Here is a 19,125-nt window from a genome sequence, read left to right on the forward strand (position 1 = left end):
GCTTTTGCACTCTTGCAGCACATCTCACCTCAGTCAGCCTCTATTTTTTCTAGCTACTGGCCGCAAGCACTGGCGCACCAGGTGTGTGCACTCGTCTGGACCAATGCTGTTGTTGCGCCAGGCTCAAGATCGGGCCCACACATTTCAACCTGCCCTATATGGCCCAGTCACTCACAACACATACTTAGGCAAGGGGTGAACTGTCTTGCCCAAACATGGCAGCATTTATTTTTAGTTGAGCTTCATCATGTTAAGTGATAATTTAATCATTTAATAAAGTCAGTGCATTTGAATTTGTTGCTCCAGGCAGTTTGTGAAGTCAGGTGATATAAAACATGCAGCACCATGGCGCATGTTGATTAGCAAAATATGCTGTTAATAACATGTAAAACCAGAGATACTAATTTAATTAATTTGATTGACTTGACCAACCCCTTCGCATTGTTCTCTCCCAGATCCGTAGCACCATTGAGAACAGCTTTGTGGGCTGGGAGATGGAGGAGGTTTTACTCCTCGACATGTCCGTAGACGACGGCGACTCGAAGATTCAGAACCAGTTGAAGAAGCTGCAGAGCCCCATCATTCTGCTCTACTGCACCAAGGAGGAGGCCAACACCATCTTCGAGGTGGCCCACTCTGTCGGCATCACCGGCTACGGTTTTACGTGGATCGTGCCGTCGCTGGTGGCTGGAGACACTGATGTAGTGCCTGCAGAGTTCCCCACAGGTACAGTGCTGCTAATTAACTGCTAATTAATTCATGCTTTTCTCGCAACACATTTGGTCCAAGCCTGTATGAAAAATTTAACCCTTCCTCGTGTTCATTAACCTGGGTAGAAGAGATGGATGGCTTTACAGGAAGAAGAAAGAAGGAAAAGGAAATGTGGGGATCTGAGTCCTGACTGCTGTGTGAGCTGTGACTGTTGGTTTGACCATCTGTGGTGCAGTTAAGCTCTGTCTGGGTGGTATGATAGAGAGCAAGTTGGAATATGGCACTGCTCCCTCCCTAAAAATATCACTTTTACTATTTTTACTGCAATGTCTCACATGGTTGGGAAGCCAGTTTGTTGTCACACCTAATCTCGATCACCCACCTTAACCTGGTGCTATTCTTTCATCAGCACACCTCAGATATGCAGTCTATGTGGTAATTGTGTCATGGGTGAGGCATGTCCTACATGTGGAACATAGGGCATGCGGAACATGTAGGACATGCTTACAAGTGGTAGTGAGACGGTTCTTACATCATTTCCCCGACTGCCCCATCATACAAACTTTAAATAACGGGACTATGGCCTATAGTTCAAATATTATACCAAAGATTTGTCAGTTTTTGTAATAGTTGTGTAACCGTGATGCCTCAGTTCATCCTCTTCACCTTGAAAAGCGTCCTTACTAGTCGAGAGAGTGCTTCAAACATCTATCATCATAGATGGAAAATGTTCTCCCAAATCTAGATTATTCTCTGTTTGAAAATAGTTGCACGTCGATGTAACAATCTGACCTTTCCCTAATAAGAAGTCTCCTTCTGCAACACCACTGGAGGTCACCCTAACCTTTGAAGGTCAGAGCTGGGACTCAGAAGTGACACAAAAGTTGGGTGGAATAACCTCTTCGCTCACGCAACACACTTTTCCAGCGTGAGCAAACAGGCTTTCAGCTCCTGGGGGCGGTTCCAGTCTCTTCAGAAAGGCCAGCTCTCAGTGGGAAGCCAACTTTAACTCTTAGCACCACTGGCACCCTCAGAAATAATGGAACTTTTCACGACTGGAACCTGAGAGGAGGTAGTACATCTGTGGCGGACATAGGCGATAATTTAGGCTGATAATTTACTGTGCTTCGGCTCGCTGATTTACAGTGAAAGGTGGATATTAACCTGCAGCCTGTCCTCAGCCATTTCTGTGAGCCTGAAATAGTTGAACAGCTCACGCTCCGTAACTCAAACTTTCTACCTCTGCTCCAGTATTGACATCTATGGGTGATTTACTCTGAATGGGAGTGTGGAGTGAGTGCAGGACTCCTGCCATTTTCTCTGAGTTCAGTGTCTGTGTGCATTTATCTGTGGAAAACGTGTCTGATAAGTTCATGGTTTGATTTGCCAGACAAAAGTAATCTAATTCTCGGTAATGTATTTCTGCAGTGAAGGTAATTGGAATAGGTTACTAAACTCAGCACAGACAGCTTTTGTATCTGCTAAACACAGGCTAATTCAACAACTCCACACTGATTAAGCAAATTAGGAAATGGCATTTCAGGTCAATGTCAAAGATGTATTGTGTCCATTGGAATTTTAACATATGCTCAGGAGTTGTATTTTATTAAAATTCTAATGAAACTAAGTTATAAAATTTTGAGTGCGTACAGGAAATGTATCCTAAAAACTAGAAGACCCCCCAAACCAGAAATCATTTTTATTTTATTGCTGAAAAGATTTTGCATTTTGATTAGGGGAAGACGAAGTGACTTTGAACAGACATGGATTCCTTTTTTGAACATTTTGACCTGACTTGTATGGACTAAACTTTGTTTTAGTTTATTTCTTGGTAGAGAGGGGAGGTTGAATGTGGGGAGGGTTCTCTTTTGTTTTTTGTTTTTCATTTTTTGATAAAAAGCAATGATAAACTAGAAATGCAATGGCTGCGCCATTGCGATTGACTGCGGAAATGCGGGAAGCGAATGCAGAAATTGCATAAACTGTTCAAATTGCATAAATTGTGTAATTTGCATAATTTAATTTGCATAAACTGGTAAAATGCATAAAATGTCATGTTGCATAAACTGTATAAACTGCATAAAGTGGTAAAATGCATGAATGGGTTAATTTGCATAAATTATGTAAATTCATAAATCCTAAATGGCATAAACTCTTAAGTTGCATAAACGGTTTAAAATGCATAAAGTGGTTAATTTGCATAAATTATTAATATTGCATAAACTTTTTATATTCCATAAACTGGTCAAACTGCTTGATTGGCAGAAGCTGCACAAATGGCTGAAAGTCCTGGAGTCTCCCCATTGGCTGGATTCCCCCATACACACCAATGCAAAAATTTCAAACTCCCGTATAAAAAAACTGGAAAACTGCAGAAGGCCAATTTTTTCTCAAAACCCACAAGTTGCAGAAGCTGAACATGCACAAAGTGCAGAAATTGCATAAAATGCAGAAAAAAGTGCAGAAAAGCATGGATTTGCGGCAGCCCCATTATAAGTCAATGGGAAAAATCTCCGACATTTTGGCCGATTGCGGAAAAACTGTAAGTTGCAGAAGTCCCAAAAGTAATAGCACCCTTCTCCTCAACATGCGGAACATTTTGATGCATAACTTGCATAAATTGCACAAAGCATGAAGGTGCTGAAAGCTCTAGAAAATCGGGAAAAAGATGGAAGAGGAATAATAATAAAGAACATGAAAACCAATAATTGACTGCGGAAGAATTCCGCAGTCAATCAAAAATATACATACAAAAGTAATCTGTGAGGTTTTATGTTGTTTGTGTACCTCCCAGCTCGGACTGTGGTGTTTACTTCCCAGCCAAGGCCATTGTGTGTGTTTGTACCAGTTTGTCATTTCTAAATTGGAGTTCCACTCTATAAAGTTTGATCTATCACCATATCAGTTATGTAAATCACACCACAACTTTCCCCTTGATTTATGTTGCCAGGGAGATGATCGTGACGAGCTCGAGCGCAGGCTGGGTGATTATAAAGAGGAGCTGGCAGAGAGGCTGTGTTGTTGATGGACACACGCAAACTCCGCTTAGATAACATTGAATTATCATAGGATGAATCACATGAGACATAATGACAGATAGTAGGCTAAATGTCAATGATGAAAGATGCGACAATAATGGCCGTCACATAATGGGCACCTATAGTGAAAGGTAAACAACACAATGACTGATAATAATCATTAGAGTTGGCACACAGCAGCATTTTGAAGTCCTAATATATGCTTTATTTCGGCCCATTTATTTATTTATAGTCATTAAGTGGCTTCAACAATCTTGCACTTTCCCTTCCATCACTCATGCTAGTAAAAAGTTAACTAGTGCTCGTGGATGTCGTACTTAGAGATGGCACAGTCCACTGTTTGTACGCTTTGTTGTTGCTTTTGTCTTATCTGTGCCACTGTTTCACGCTCTCACTAAATCGTTTGTTTCTGCCCTTCATGTTCTTCTCGCTCTCTTTCCTTTTTGATCAAAGTGGCGCACTGCTACAAAGCCTGTACGAATTACTCAAACTGACATCACTGGCAAAAAAACTAAGCTAAAAATACCTTCATTCAAATATTGCATTAATTTACTTTTTATTTGTGTAGATCTGAGATTGGGAGAGTTGTGCTTAGCGAACTTTACAATAACTACGCATTATTAAGCCTTTGTAAATACTTACTTTATCATATATAAAACATGTCCAAAGCATGTATTAGTAGTCTGTAGTAGTAGAGGCAAACAAACCATCTCCTTGCCCCGAGAGTCACAAAATCCACACTTTATATAAGAGCCGTTCCAGTTCCCCGCTCTACCCCCTCACTACTCACAGCGATACTACGCTTTTCTGAGAGGATCGGCTCCATATAAAGCAGTGCATAAAAGGAACAAGTGATGGAAGTGGTCGAGTGCAGAGATAGTGTCAACAGTGTGTGACATTAGATGTGGTCCTGGAGGGCCGGAGCTGTCAGAGCGGAGTCCCCAGGAGGGCGTAGGTTACAGGGCGCTTGTCTATTTCAGCCCACTGACACGGGAGCGCTGCGCCTGACATGTGCTCATACACTGGTGCTGACGGACAGGGGAGGAGGCCGCTGGAAAAGGCACATAAGGAAGCAGCCATTTGTCATAGTTGTCTTAAGTGAGAGCAGAGTGACCCTGAATAGGAATTAAACAGGAAGATGAAGCCATGAGATCAGAGTTTACATATCATCAGGGCTCTTATCATGAAGGCATCAGTTTCTAGACAAACTGAGTTGTAAGGCCACAGTTGTTTGTCAGTGTGGAGGTCATGCAGTAGACTTGAACTCGACATGAATAAATGTTTTGTAATAACATAAATATCCAGGAAACGGCTGCCCTTGTGCGCTGATCCTAGGTCAAAGAGAGATGAAATCCTGACGGCGCTGAACAAGAGCATTATGTAAGTGGTCATTAAAAAGAGATCAACAACATGCCCAGGCTCAGTGCTGTGTGTCATCAATTAATGCCCACGATTTGTCATGATTTAATCGTGTTATCAATAACAGCAGTTTATTATCAATGAAACTCATTACCAAAATGTCAGCTGGGTTTAAACACATGTGTTATCCTTCAGTGGTTAGCAGCATCCTTTGTATTTGACTTAGGCTACTATTTGAAAGGTTCATTAATTACTGGCAAGTAATCATGTTACTTCAGTAATGGATTATTCCGATTTCATTTATTCACATTCATTTGCATTGTCACTTTTTATCTACTCATATGGTATTGCTGAGCCTGTTGAGGAATCTTTATGTGTTGCTGATGACTTAAATATAGAATTTCTTCAAAAAAAACAACAACAACCTTGATTTGTTTTCCTCGTCCAAAATATGCTTCATCCTCATCCCAGAGGACAGAACAGGACAGGGACTGACAAAAGGACAGACAAACAGACAGCCCAAAGCCCCTCAAACACACACACAGATGCACAAATACGATGAGGTGATAGACCAGTAATCAAACTGCTCCATATTCGCTCGCTGTCCAATGACATGCTGTAATTTGTACTTTTTTTTTGCCTGTGGCCTTGCTCACCCTCTCTGATCGCCCTGTGTGTTGCAGGTCTGCTCTCCGTGTCCTACGATGAGTGGGACTACGGTTTGGAGGCTCGAGTCCGTGACGGGGTGGCAATCATCACTATGGCCACCTCCACCATGATGATGGACCGCGGCCCGCACACTCTTCTCAAGGCTGAGTGCCACGGAGCGCCGGACAAGAAGACCCCAATCTCAGGCAACCCCAATGAAGTGCTCAGGTGAGGACTCAAAACATACGTTGCTTTATTCTAACTTCAAACATTCCAGCATTATTTGAGAGGTCTTTCAAAATTGTAAAGCGCGTTATACTAACTCAATGTAAACCTTTCCATGTGTCAACCCAAAACATGCACTTAATTGTCCTGTAAAGTGTAGTGTATTTCATGCCATGCCATTAGTTAGAGGAGTATGCAGAAAGATCTATGCTTCAGGAGGTGTATGAATATTTTAAGATTGTTTTGATATTTTCCACTTTGCAACTTTGCCAGGTAATCTGCTGCATTTGAGATGAGATTGCTGCGTATCTACACTGTAATTGACTTCAGAGATTCTTACACACAGAACAGGATCCGGAGCAACAGTTTCGTTTGATTGCACCCAACTAATTTGCTAACTACTGTAATGCACCCCCAAAATAACAGTGGCTTTGATTTATGAGTATTTAAAACTCCACTCAGCAGCTTTTAAATAAGTTCACAGGTCCAGCTGGCGTAATATTATCGAAGGAGCACATCAGCACAATAAAAGAACGCGCAGCTGCCGGCGCGCTCACTGAAGTGCACCTTTCTCCTCCGCACACAGTCGTCACCCCGCCCGCCCATGTAATAACACCCCCTTCCCTGGGAGAGAGAGGCCCCGCCCCCTCAGCTGTCCGTCTGCGCGCCAGCTCTTTTGAACGGGCTGTGCGGCGTGGTGCTTGCCGCCGCTTTGGTCCACGCGCTGCCTAATTGGTCCCAGCGGTGTTCGAGCGGGAGAACACTGGCCCCCGTTGCGCCGCGCTTCAGAGCCTCCAAACTGTATTGTGTGCACAGGCAGTGTCAGCCCCTCTGCCACTCCGGGGTTATGTGTGTTTTAGCGCTGGGCTTGAGAAAGGAGGTGCAGCTGTTTGGTGGACGCTGTCGCACTTTTTAAGCTACTTTTCATTCTAACTAACAACAATTTAATAACAGCCGGAAGCTCAGTTCGTAGAAATGCAGGTGATTCTTATATTCAGCAGGCTGCTCTCAGATGTTATTGCTCATGGATCCGCTGGAGTGACGCCGAACCTCTCTGCACTTGTGCTTTGGTTAGATTTTTCCACACATGCCTCGAGCGTAACCTACCACCTGCTATAAGACTGCCAAGCTTTGTGAGCTGTCCCAGCCGAGCCCTCAGAAGTGATTTCAACACTCTTGTTTGAGTGAAGCCTGGCCATGCCCCCGTACCGCTCTCCTCTTTTGCCCTTATGTGTTTTTTTTTTGTTTCTGTTTTGTTTTGTTTTCCTCGTCCACATCTGCTCAACATTGTTCCAGTGTCCTCCACTCCCTCAGCCTCCACGAGCGCTCCGGACCTGCAGTTTTATAATCGACTTTGCTGTGTCGATGATTAGATCAGTGTGGAGCGCGGCTAAGATCCCTCGCCCCTCGTTGCCTTAACTAAATTTGTGTGGCGATAGCCTTTGTCCTCAAGAGCTCAATCAAGACATTAAGATGTGGTAGTCAATATACTGGAGATAGTGGATGAACAGCTGGTTGGTCGCTGGTTGGTTCTCCCACAAACCTTTTGCCATCATACTGAAGCCGTTTTTTATTCACCAGCTCTTTAAGATTCATTGTGCAGCAAGGTGGCATAATGGTTAAGACTCTCACCTCACCGCAGGTCCTTGGTTTGATTCTCTGACTTAATGAGAATCTTTAATGAGAATTGTATTGATATTTTTCACTACTTTTTTATTGTGTGCGAATCTTATGTCACACACTACTGCATCAAGTAAATGAAGTCCTGTGTAGCCAGAGCAGTGTAACATTCTCTCCAAAGATACTTTCTGAGCCTGACAAATGAAGACAGCACACATCAGAAGAAGGGAGCGATGCAGATGGTGCACAGTCACTGAGCTATACACAAGAGTGAAGGAATTATGAGTTTGACCACAGCTGTTGCGACCTTGCCAGGCATGGACAGGTTCCTAAAACGCTAGCTTTGGAAAGGTGTCAAGTGGACAGTTTGGATTCTTTTTCCGGATGTGTCCGCGTGTTTGCCTGAACCAGGCACACTGAACTGCAGTTTGACCCTCTCGAGCGGAGGAGGAGTGTGTGTGTGTGTTGATGAAAGCCTACCTGTTTGTGATGTGTGATTGGAAGTAGGTCAGGATCCTCCAGCGCTAACACTGCTCTGCTCCTCATCTCACTGGTCCTTTTATCTGTCACTAAATCTCAAGTCGTATTTATTCTCACACCTGTGTTTCTTCTGCTTCTATTTTTATTCTTCTTCATCTGTTTCTACATTGAACTGGTTCCCATTTGCCCAAATTCCCTTAGCTGTCAGATTTCAAAATATTAGTTTTTATTGCTTTGGCTTTTAGGCGATTGCAACACAACATCAAAATATTTAGCAGGGAATGTAAAACACTAAATAACAGGAAACAAAACTCTCTAGTCTCTTTTAGTATGTGTTTACATGTCTGCAGGGCCCACTTGTACTAGCCACAGTCTGCTTGCACAAATACTACATGCACATGGATGGATGGATGTGTGTTCATTTGACATAGTTTGTGCCTGTTTCTCTCCGGAGTATCTGAGTGTTGTGACCCTCAGGGGTGCCCTAGAATCTGCCCGGTGCATATGTGTACATAGACTTGAACATGCACCAAATCGACACCTTCCCCCACACCCGCATGTAAACCTGGTGTGCATGTGGAGCTGCTACTCCACGCCACAGTTTGTGTGCTTAGACTGCGCGATGCCATATGGGGAATGTTATCACTCACCGTATAGATTCCCTCTCGCCAAATCCATTACATATCCTGCACCGCAGTAATTGCTAAACAGTGTAATTCATGATTCATTCATATCAGGGTTAATTCATTAAAAATGAACCTTCAATATTTAACACACTTGTCTATTATTCACTGGGAACATGTACTAAATCCTATCTGTATCAGGCCACGGTCTGGGCATGGTAAATGTATAGTTAGGTGTGTGAGCCAACTCTGCTTTATGGCAGCCTTATTAGTCAAACGGCACAAAAAAAGGAAACAGATCCACTGAAATGTTTTTGCTGTTAAAGAATGTGCAGACAGTAACAGAGCACTGCCCGTAAAGCCCAGTCTGTGGCAGCCTCCACTGTCCAGGTGGAAACAGCTGCCGCACTGTGAATTTAATTCACCAGCTGTGTGTTACTGTACAGATGGAACTAAATAATAGCCTCAGCAACATTTGAAAACATTAGTGTAAGTGAGGGTGGCTTTGTGCCAGTGCATATGTGTGAAGCGTTCCTAGCATGCAGACCGGCGTGTGCCAGCGTTTATGGGAATCCGTTTATTGGCTCCTCTGGCACGGCAGGAAGTCAGTGAAGTTGTCACCGAGTGGGGAACAAGGCACTTAGCACCAGCTGCCCCACTGGAGCTGCCCAGTGTGCTGTGCGAGTGTCACACGAGAGCTGATACTGTACTGTACAAGACTTTAGAGCGTTAAGCAGAGCCTCACAGTAATATCCCCACTCTCTTTCCTTTGAATCCAACCTCCCTGTCTCTCTAGTCCCTCTGTGAGATTATCGTCTCCATGGTAACTCAGCTGATCAGTTGTGGATGCCATGGCAACACATATGCTTGTGTTGGTCTCTGTTCCTGCTGTCAGCATAACACGATGTGCATCACAAACATATAAACAATGTTCCCATTCAATGACAGCTCACTGAGTAAAGATTAAAGAGGTCCGCGTCAAGTCCTTTCATTAATGATTAATACAGGAAGGCCATGTTTATACAGGACCAGGGACTCTATGGAGCCACTTGATGCACAGATACACCAACAGCACAAGAACAGATAACGTGTGCTTTATTTATGCATTTATGTTTTGTGTGAGAGAAAAGAATCCTTCTTGGCACAATCTCACTATACGTATATCAAAGCGGTTTCTACCGATTCTGGTTTGATGTATGTACTTGAATGTTGGTGCTTGTATGTGTATGTGAGGAATACATATTAATAAACAGTATTCTGTACAAAACAGCTGACTATGGTTATAATTACTCAAAATAGTAATGGCAAAATACTCAAAATCAACAATCAATAATTCTTGCATTTTGAAGTTTTCATCAGCCTATTGTACAAGATGCGCTGCGTTTTGAGGCCGAGTGTTGCCATGGAAACAGCCACAGTGGCTGGGGGGGGAGGGCCGCGGATAGAGCGTGCACATGGTCCGACACTGAGGTGGCTTGTGTGCGCCTGACGTAAACATGACGGCTCTCATTTACTCACGCAAACACTTACAGCAGGTGAACTGATCCCAACTGACAGGAACAATGCTCCTCTTTCACATCCTCACCCGCTGACACAACGCAGCGCTGCCTCCCTGTACGCCACACTCTGTGCCAGCATTTTAGAGATACAGAAGTGTCCCTCAGATAAAGATTCTGGCTTGTGCTGTAATACAATCAAGATCATAATCTCGAAATCCAACAGAGAACTTATTTGTAATCTAAAACATGTTTAGATTGTATAATGTTTCCTAATATTGATGTAAAACGATCTGCGTGTGTATTATGTGATTAAGTACATCTACATTATCAGTTTTCATTATTCTATATTTGTACAATGTCATGCTTTTCATTTGTTTCATGTTTTCATAGTTCGTCCTCATGTAAAATAACCTCCCACTGTTATGTATAAATCTATATTAGGAAAAGCTGATTAGACATAAGCTCATGATAAATCTGTGAGGTGACACGGCGATGGTCTGTAATGATGAATGCTTGAAATTGCAAAGCCAATTTCTGAAACAACTTTGACAAATTGCGTCATTTAAGTAGAGATAATAGAGACGTAGTGCCACAGTGTAGCTCCTGACAGACTCATCTCTGGTTCTGTTTTTACAGGTACCTGATGAATGTGACGTTCGAGGGGCGAAACCTGTCGTTCAGCGAGGATGGATACCAGATGCACCCCAAACTGGTCATCATTCTCCTCAACAAGGACAGGCAGTGGGATAGGGTAAGCCTACTGGCTCTGCTGCGGTCCATGTTTTTAAGTTTCATTTTGTATAAAGCGCTTGAAGTAGAGACGCTGCTCCCACAACATGCATCGTTGGTTTATAGGATATCTGCAGCAGAGAGTGCATTGTTAAACCAGGTTTCTTGTCGTTTTATTTTTTCTTCTTTTCATGCTAGATTGCTGGATGTTTAATGGCTTGGGTGTAAAGTGAACAACAGTGTGAGTTGTTGTCTAATTTGCGTGTATTTCTTTTTCTGTATCTATTATGTCATTGTGCATCCTAAGCCTTTTACGCATAAAGCTGATCAGATGTTATCAACTTGACAAAGGTGCCCCTGAGCAGGATGCATTTTGAGACAGCAGCACTACTCTGAATGAATGTTATTTCTGAGAAACACATCACCTGTCTTTATGCCAGGCTTTGGGTAAGAAAGTCAACAGCTCATGTTTGCGGCTGTCGGAAACAACACAGTGTGAGTGTGTGCAAATGTTTTTAAGTGTGAATAAACAGACCTCTGAATCAAGAGGTATATATGTTATTCTGCCTTCACTTATCAGACATGTGACTATATTTATTTTTAGCCAGAGTTTTAACCTTCGTATGATAACGATTGTGACATCGTTTGCCATGCTGCCTTCCATGAAAAGTTTGCGTTTGATCATGTAGTTGACGGTAAATATTATGCATTATTCTCAAGTTCTTCAAGTCAGCTCCTCTTCACACAAAACAATACCAAATGCACTCCAGATTCTGCACCACAGAGTGAATTAGGCGTCTGTGTTCCCCACTGGCCCCACTCCTCCCTCTACGCTGTGTGACTTCCTTGACTCTCCCCATTCTTTACTCCTAGTATTTCTCTCTGTCTCTAATCTAAATTCCGTCCTCTGATCAGGGAACAAGGTGAATGGCTCCCATCCCGGCTCCTCTTGTTCGTTCTTTCTCTCTCACAGTCTCTTCCCTTCTCCCCCGGCCGGCCGCACTCTCCTCCCATCCCCTGGCTCCCTTGCTCATGTTTAATTCTCAGCCTGACTTACAGCCGCTTTTCTTGGATCCTAATGAATCTGAGCTCGTGCAGCCGCCCCGCACCTTTTGAAGTGTTGTGAAGTCTGCGTTGTGTCCAGTCCTGTTTAGTCCCCTGCAGGCCGATTTTAACCCTAAATTCTAAAAATCCTAAAAAAAAAATGTTTCTTCCTCCCCTGCTCCTTTGTTCTCTTTCTTCCTCTCTGCCCATCACTTAGTCTGGCTCGGTGTTTTTTTTTTCCCCCGGATAGAAGAAGGCAGCATTGTGCCCCAGGGATACACAGTGTTAGCTTGTCCACTCCAGGCAGCCTTGCCAAGTTTGTTAGCAGGGCCCGGAGCAGAGTGTGCATTTGCATATTTAAAGACCGCGCAGACCTTACTTTACACAGTAGGCCGCAACTCCTCGTCCTGCCCCACTCCTATTGCACTGTGTCCAATTAGCTGATGGCCCATATCTATTTCCACCTGCATGCAGCCGCAGATAAAAGAAGACTTTGTATTCTGGGGCGAGAAAGGCCATGGGTTCAAGGACACTTCAGGATTCCAATATTTTTTGTCATTTAACTGCTCCCTTATACACCAGCTGCATAGTCATTTGGGAGATTTTTGTATCTGATGCCCTTCTTGACGCATAACTGTGACTTAAGTAGGCACCGGGCACCAAGTGTCTAACCAGGAAGACTGCGCTAACTGACAAATGCTTTAGCGCAGGGTTTTTCAAACTTACACACCAAGTGTCACCTACGGAAAAAAGCTCTATGAGTAGGACTAACAAATCCACGTCCCTAAAAGAATATTCAAACAATACTTGAAAATAAAGCAGCCTTAACATGGCTTAATGCAGTGGTTCTCAACTAGTGTGGAGTTGGGACCCAGTATCCCCCTATGACAAGCCACGGTCCAAATAAGAAGCAAGCCCTCCCTACTGACTGGCAAATCCATGTAATCCATGCTTCCGTCAACGGCTAGAGGAAGTAGCTGAAACAAGTCAAGCAGGGAAACAAACAACAACCCTCTGTCTTAGAAAAAAAAGTCAAACAGAAGAATTTGTATTACAGCCCCCCAAAAATACTGAACCGTTTGAATCTATAAAAATATGATGTGTAATACACTAAAACATGTACAATAAGCCAGGATGAATGAGAGTGTGTTTGAAAGTGCAAGTGTGGGACAACGGATGCAAATTACAATCCGGCGTGGCGTGATTACATGCATGAGTGCCATGTATGTTCATTAACATGCACTGTCCCAACCAAATAAACTAATGAATACATAAATAGATAAATAAATACTGCATTTCCCATTGATTTTTGTTCATTTGAGTTTTGAATAATCCCATGAAGCTGAATTATGGTTAAAAATGACATTTTAGCATATTCATATGATGTTTTCATGCTTTTTCAGTGGATGAATATTGAAAGAGACAGCATCACGACCCACTGAAAATGGTTCCGTGACTCACTTGTGGGTCCGGACCCATCAGTTGAGGCCCTGTTTAATATTAATCATGTACATCATTTTGTTGTACTCAACTTTTGAAGTGAAATAAAAACTCCACTACTTCTTAACCAAAGTCTAACTAAAGTTTATCTCAAATTAAAATGCCCTGAAGAGCACATTTCTAATTTAGCTGCTCCTTCACTTCGACTTCCAGCAGCAGCAGCAGCGGACTTGCATTAGCAGCAGTTCAGAGAAGAGGCTGGAGGCATGTGTCTTGGTGTCTCTCTCCTAATGAGAACCACTGTACTCTAAGTGATGCCTCTCAGCTAATAGTATAATGTACCAAAGCCAGCTATTGCTGTGTATTTTAATGGACATATAAAACATTGCTATTACTCATTGAACAGAACAGAACAGACAGGCGAATGCCCGAACATTAGGCCTGGAATCACTGGGTGGAGAGATTTAAGAGTACCACAAGGACTTGTCTGTTCTGCTCTGGAGTCAGGAATACTCTTCCTCTATTGATTGGTGGCATAGTGGTTGGAATATGTTGTGCTCCTGTTTAACAACCAAAAACATGCACCATAGATTTATTCTTCTGCTTGGTAGCCTGATCTTGACCAATGAACTGCTGAAGCTCCCTGCATGTATGAAGGATGGGTCAAATGGAGAAAATGAATTTCTCTTTGGATCCATTCTTTTTGGAAAAAGATCAAACACAGGCTTCCGTGTTAGTAATGAAAACATAATATGTAATGCTTATTGAGCTTTTTCCCTTTTGGATCAATAGAGTCCAATTGTTTTGTTTGTAATGTTTTCTCTTCCCCTTCTCTGTTTACCATTTTTCTCATAATTAATTCTTTCTCCCTTCTTCTTCTTCTTCTTCTTTTGCCATGTCCTCCATGTTAGACTTTCTGTTCATACTACATCTTATTCTGCCTTAACCTTATACATATTCCTTTGTCAGACACTGCACAGTTTTCAAGAGTCTAATTTTGTCTTTCCTCCTTGTCCCGGCAGGTGGGTAAGTGGGAGAACGGCTCCCTGTCCATGAAGTACCATGTGTGGCCTCGCTTTGAACTGTACGGGGGTGCAGCGAACAGGGAGGATGACCACCTGTCCATCGTGACATTGGAGGAGGCTCCGTTTGTCATTGTAGAGGACGTGGATCCACTGAGCGGCACCTGCATGAGGAACACTGTGCCCTGCCGCAAGCAATTGAAAGGACTGTAAGGGTCACTACTTTGATACTTTGTTTTGAAATGTTTTTCAGCACATTTGTGATGTGACACAGATCATGCATTTCCATCTGTAACTTCTAATTCAATGATAACTCTATGTGAAGAAATCAATCTATGAGAATCTCTCAATGAGCCTCGACTTTTTAAAAGTGCCCTACACAGAAGCGGACACCTGGCAAGTGCAATATGGCCTGTGATGATGGTAATGTCCCGTGGCAGCTTGAATAGGGCCAGGAGCAGAATGAGCTCACACCTCATCAGTGTGAGAGTGACAGCGCCCCACTCACCAAATCACCAGCACAATTAACGCTGGGGGTCATCTCAGACAAGAGCCGCTACTTAAACGATTATCTGTCTGTCCCTCTGTGTCTGTGCCTGTGCAGCAACGGCACCAAGACAGAGACAGGCATCTACATCAAGCGCTGCTGTAAGGGATTTTGCATCGACATCCTCAAGAAGATCGCCAAGACCGTCAAGTTCACCTACGACCTTTACCTGGTCACCAACGGCAAACACGGCAAGAAGATCAACGGGACATGGAATGGCATGGTGGGCGAGGTAAGACTGGTACACAGATTCAGAGGGCTGTATGCCTTGTAATAGCATGTAGTATCAAGTAGTAGTGATACTCTGCGGTTAAGATATTTTGCCATGCATGGATGACAAGTCAAAAGTCATGATAACATCTGTAAGGATTTTTTTACAGTGTTTATGTGTTGATGGATGCGCTTTTCCGGGAAAGATTAATAATAATAATAATAATAATAATAATAATAGTAATAATAATAATAATAATAATAATAATAATAATAAATAATAATTAATAATAATAATAATAATAATAATAATAATAATAATAATAATAATAATGTAAAATCATCCTGCATAGAAAAGCTTCAGAATAAGTGTTGCATATTGTTCAAATAGATTTTCTGGGTGAAGGAAAGTTCAGAGTTCACACTGACATACAGTTTCCAAACAGCCCTTTGGGTCCTGTTTTGTGCTATCTTTAGTTTCCACAGAGGCAGCCTGAAGGGTTCATTTCCTCTTTGAAGTGTGTTTTCATACCTTGAATTATGAGCTTTCTTTCCGGGTCAAGCCTCTGCCCAGCAGGCTGAGCGCTCGTGTCATCCAGGATAAGCACCGCACCTAGAGCTGCTGCAGTTCAGTCAGCTGCGACATTTCACTTAGGACTCTAAACATTCTCTAATGGCCAGTGTTCTCCAGGTCCGCTGCCTGTCAGCTCTCATACTTCAGGCTGTGCCAGCTGCGTGCTCTTGGTCTGACTTTGGCTATTTGTTAATGAAGGTAAAAGGCAAACAGATCAATATAACCCCAAAGGTCACAGGGTGGGGAGGCACTCTTGTCTATCCTCCTGTTGACAAGTTAGAATAACCTTCAAATATCCCGACAAAAGATTACATCTCCTTCTGTGGATAAACTATATAATGTACAAAGGGATTATTTTCATGTTGTCAAAGTCATTTACTTCATCATGTCAGACACCCACGTTCAGACTGGACTGGTTTTCTACAGTGTAACCAGGGAAAGCACCAGTGTGGAGGGGGAGTGGGACCACATCCATACCCATTTATCCCTGAACTTGAAGCACAAGGACAGTGAGCCCACATATATAGACACAGTCAGGACCATAATGTAGTGTGTAGATCACAGACAACTGTAATGTTGTTTGGTCCTATGATCGAACGTGTCTTTACTGCTATATATGCGTGTCTGTGTCTGACCAAATCAACTTGTGTCCTTATGTGTTTGTAGTCAGTCTATTTTAGCCTCAAATGGGGCTAAAGCTGCACTCTCCAAGGTGTGTCTTACTCTCATGAGCACTTCCTTGTCACATCCTTATCACATGTGGCGTTTACAGATGTCCCCATTTTGTCCTAATTCAATTTTGGCGAGAGGCTTCCATTTCATGAACCACTCTAACTTGTGCTGGACCTTACACTCCTAATCAAAATGATTAGTGGCAATAGACTTGATTACATGTATTCCACCGCACTGGCCGAGGCGCATAAAGACATTCCAGACGCGAACACACACGAACACTCATTCTCAATAACACCCACATGGGTCACTTTCATAACGCCAGAGAACAAGACGTAGGAGGGAGCCGGAGCGAGCCAAACGCAGAGAGAGGAAGTGAGTATACTGCTGGATGGACTCGCTGGCTTTCCCGGAGAGACGTTCACACTCACATTACACTTTCACAGAACAAACAGAGAGAGGAGCGAGAACTTAAAAATACCTCTGTGCACACTTTGAAAAGATAATGTGCAATGAATGTGACAGGCTTTATGAAAAGTCCTGTGCACAGATGAAGAACAAAGGTCAATATGAGACACTGATGAACACGGTAATGTCTAAGCGCACAATGAAGCCAGTCACACGATCACACAGAGCTCATTAAGTCCCTGAGACAGTCTCGTCCCACTTCCTCCACAAGCTGTAGGCTCCTGAATTTTGGGCTAAATATACCACCTGTGCGGAGGTACCAGGGGGAGGGGGCAGGTAGACGAGCGCAGAAGAGGCATTGGAGCGGCTATTTGGAGCAGCCATGACCCACTGCAGTAACCCATTTACTTCCTACCTCGTTCTGTCATTCTCCAGTGTCCACTTCAACGTCTATGGGTTGGCCTCAAGTTGCTTTCTCCATGTTCCCATTTTTAGAGGTGCATGAAGCTTTGTCTGAAAGCTGTAGGGAATGTCTCAAAATCGTTGCAATGGGTAATATTCATATTACCTATCCCTATTGTATGTTAGTATATTGTGGCGCACGATATTTGTACATAGGTACAAAGTAAACACTGGAGGTTTGTGAGCACGTAGAGAGAGCGAAATTGTTACGATTCATGTTTTCCTTTTTACTATAGACACCCTTTGTGGATTGGTAATAGTCGTTCATTATCTTTTCTTTTTACTGTAGGTGGTGCTAAAGAACGCACACATGGCCGTTGGCTCCTTGACCATCAATGAAGAGAGGTCCGAGGTGATTGACTTCTCCGTGCCCTTCATCGAGACAGGCATCAGCGTGATGGTCTCCCGGAGCAACGGCACAGTTTCGCCCTCAGCTTTCTTAGGTGAGGAGTGTCCACCTGTGTTAAGAGATCAGTTCAGGGTAGCGCTACAGCACTGGGATTTGATATTTTGGGGACTTGATAACTACCATAAAACGAAAATGAACAAAAATGATATGATGTACAGAATGTCAAAGTCCCATTGGTTATATCACGTCTGTACCAATGTGTAGTTATAGTCAGTTAGTGGCTGCTCAGGCTGTAATCCTGGCTGAGGGAGCAGCTCTTGACTACATCGAAATATGCTTCACGTATTTATTCACTTTGTGTCTCTTTGCCCTCTGCTCTTACATTTCCCACTCCTACTCATTTTCTCTCACCCGTCTTTCCTCTTCTCAATCTGCTGCACCATATTTGCATTTTTTTTCTCACTCTCTCTTTTTGGTTGCCCTACTCTTCTCTCCTGACACTCCTTGTTTATTCTACATTTCTGTTTATATCAACCTTTCACTCTCTTTCTCCCTCCCTCCCTCCCTCCCTCCCTCCCTCCTCACCCGGGCTCTCTGTTCTGCCTTCATGTGTGCTGCTCCTGCTGCGTCCTCCAGAGCCCTTCAGTGCGGATGTGTGGGTGATGATGTTCGTGATGCTGTTGCTGGTGTCAGCAATGGCTGTGTTTATATTCGAGTACTTCAGCCCTGTGGGCTACAACCGCTGTCTGGCTGACGGCAGAGGTGAGGTCTCACTCACAGACAATACACTGCTACCTGTTGTGCCAGTGGGGGGGTTGTGCATGAAAATAGATATGAACAATATCACTCTCTTTGCCATACATAACTATGTGTCCACAACAGCCTTTTTTGTCCTGCTCCCCTAGACAAATCACTGGTTCTAAGGTGGTAGGATTTTGACAGTATTAAAAAAATGAAACAAAATAAAAATATTTCAAATTTTCTGACAGATATTCAATAATAATTCAATTTGTGATTTTTTTAAATAGAATTTACAAGAATTGTATGTTGTGTTTTTAAAATACTGTTACTGTATTAATAGTAAAATATATCAAAACTACTAAAATGATGAATGAAAGAAGTTGAACCATTGATATAACATGTTAAAGCAGTCATTAAATTGTGGTGCTTGCATGAGCTCTTTTCATAGGATGTCACTGACGCTAAAGCTGCTAGCACCTCTGCTAGTTGTAGCCTCATCCATCCCTCCAAATCAAATTGACAGACCTTGTACTGCTGTCGTTGTCTGGCCAGCCAGACGCCCCTCCTTTCTGTTCAAAAGAAGAACCATCTGGACAGCTGCTTGCAGCCAATCATTTCCCGATTTTGCCGATATCGGCAGAGGCGGCAGTTCATCCACCAAGAGACTGAAGTCACTGGCCTCTTCCAATAATAATTTTTAAATAATGTATAAAAAATAAAAAAA

General features: G+C 43.0%; 1 protein-coding gene across 1 annotated transcript in view; it reads left to right on the forward strand.

The window, feature by feature from the left end:
• Positions 1–19,125, forward strand: part of grin2ba (glutamate receptor, ionotropic, N-methyl D-aspartate 2B-a) — a 93,365-nt gene that overhangs the window by 57,498 nt on the left and 16,742 nt on the right. The window contains exons 6-12 of the mRNA XM_079564089.1: positions 456–726; positions 5,792–5,984; positions 10,840–10,954; positions 14,439–14,647; positions 15,043–15,217; positions 17,601–17,754; positions 18,297–18,422. Coding sequence (XP_079420215.1) covers positions 456–726; positions 5,792–5,984; positions 10,840–10,954; positions 14,439–14,647; positions 15,043–15,217; positions 17,601–17,754; positions 18,297–18,422 — 1,243 coding nt within the window. The remainder of the gene's footprint in view (positions 1–455; positions 727–5,791; positions 5,985–10,839; positions 10,955–14,438; positions 14,648–15,042; positions 15,218–17,600; positions 17,755–18,296; positions 18,423–19,125) is intronic.

The sequence above is a fragment of the Gobius niger genome, assembly GCF_951799975.1.
Source record: "Gobius niger genome assembly, chromosome: 10".
NCBI lineage: Eukaryota > Metazoa > Chordata > Actinopteri > Gobiiformes > Gobiidae > Gobius > Gobius niger.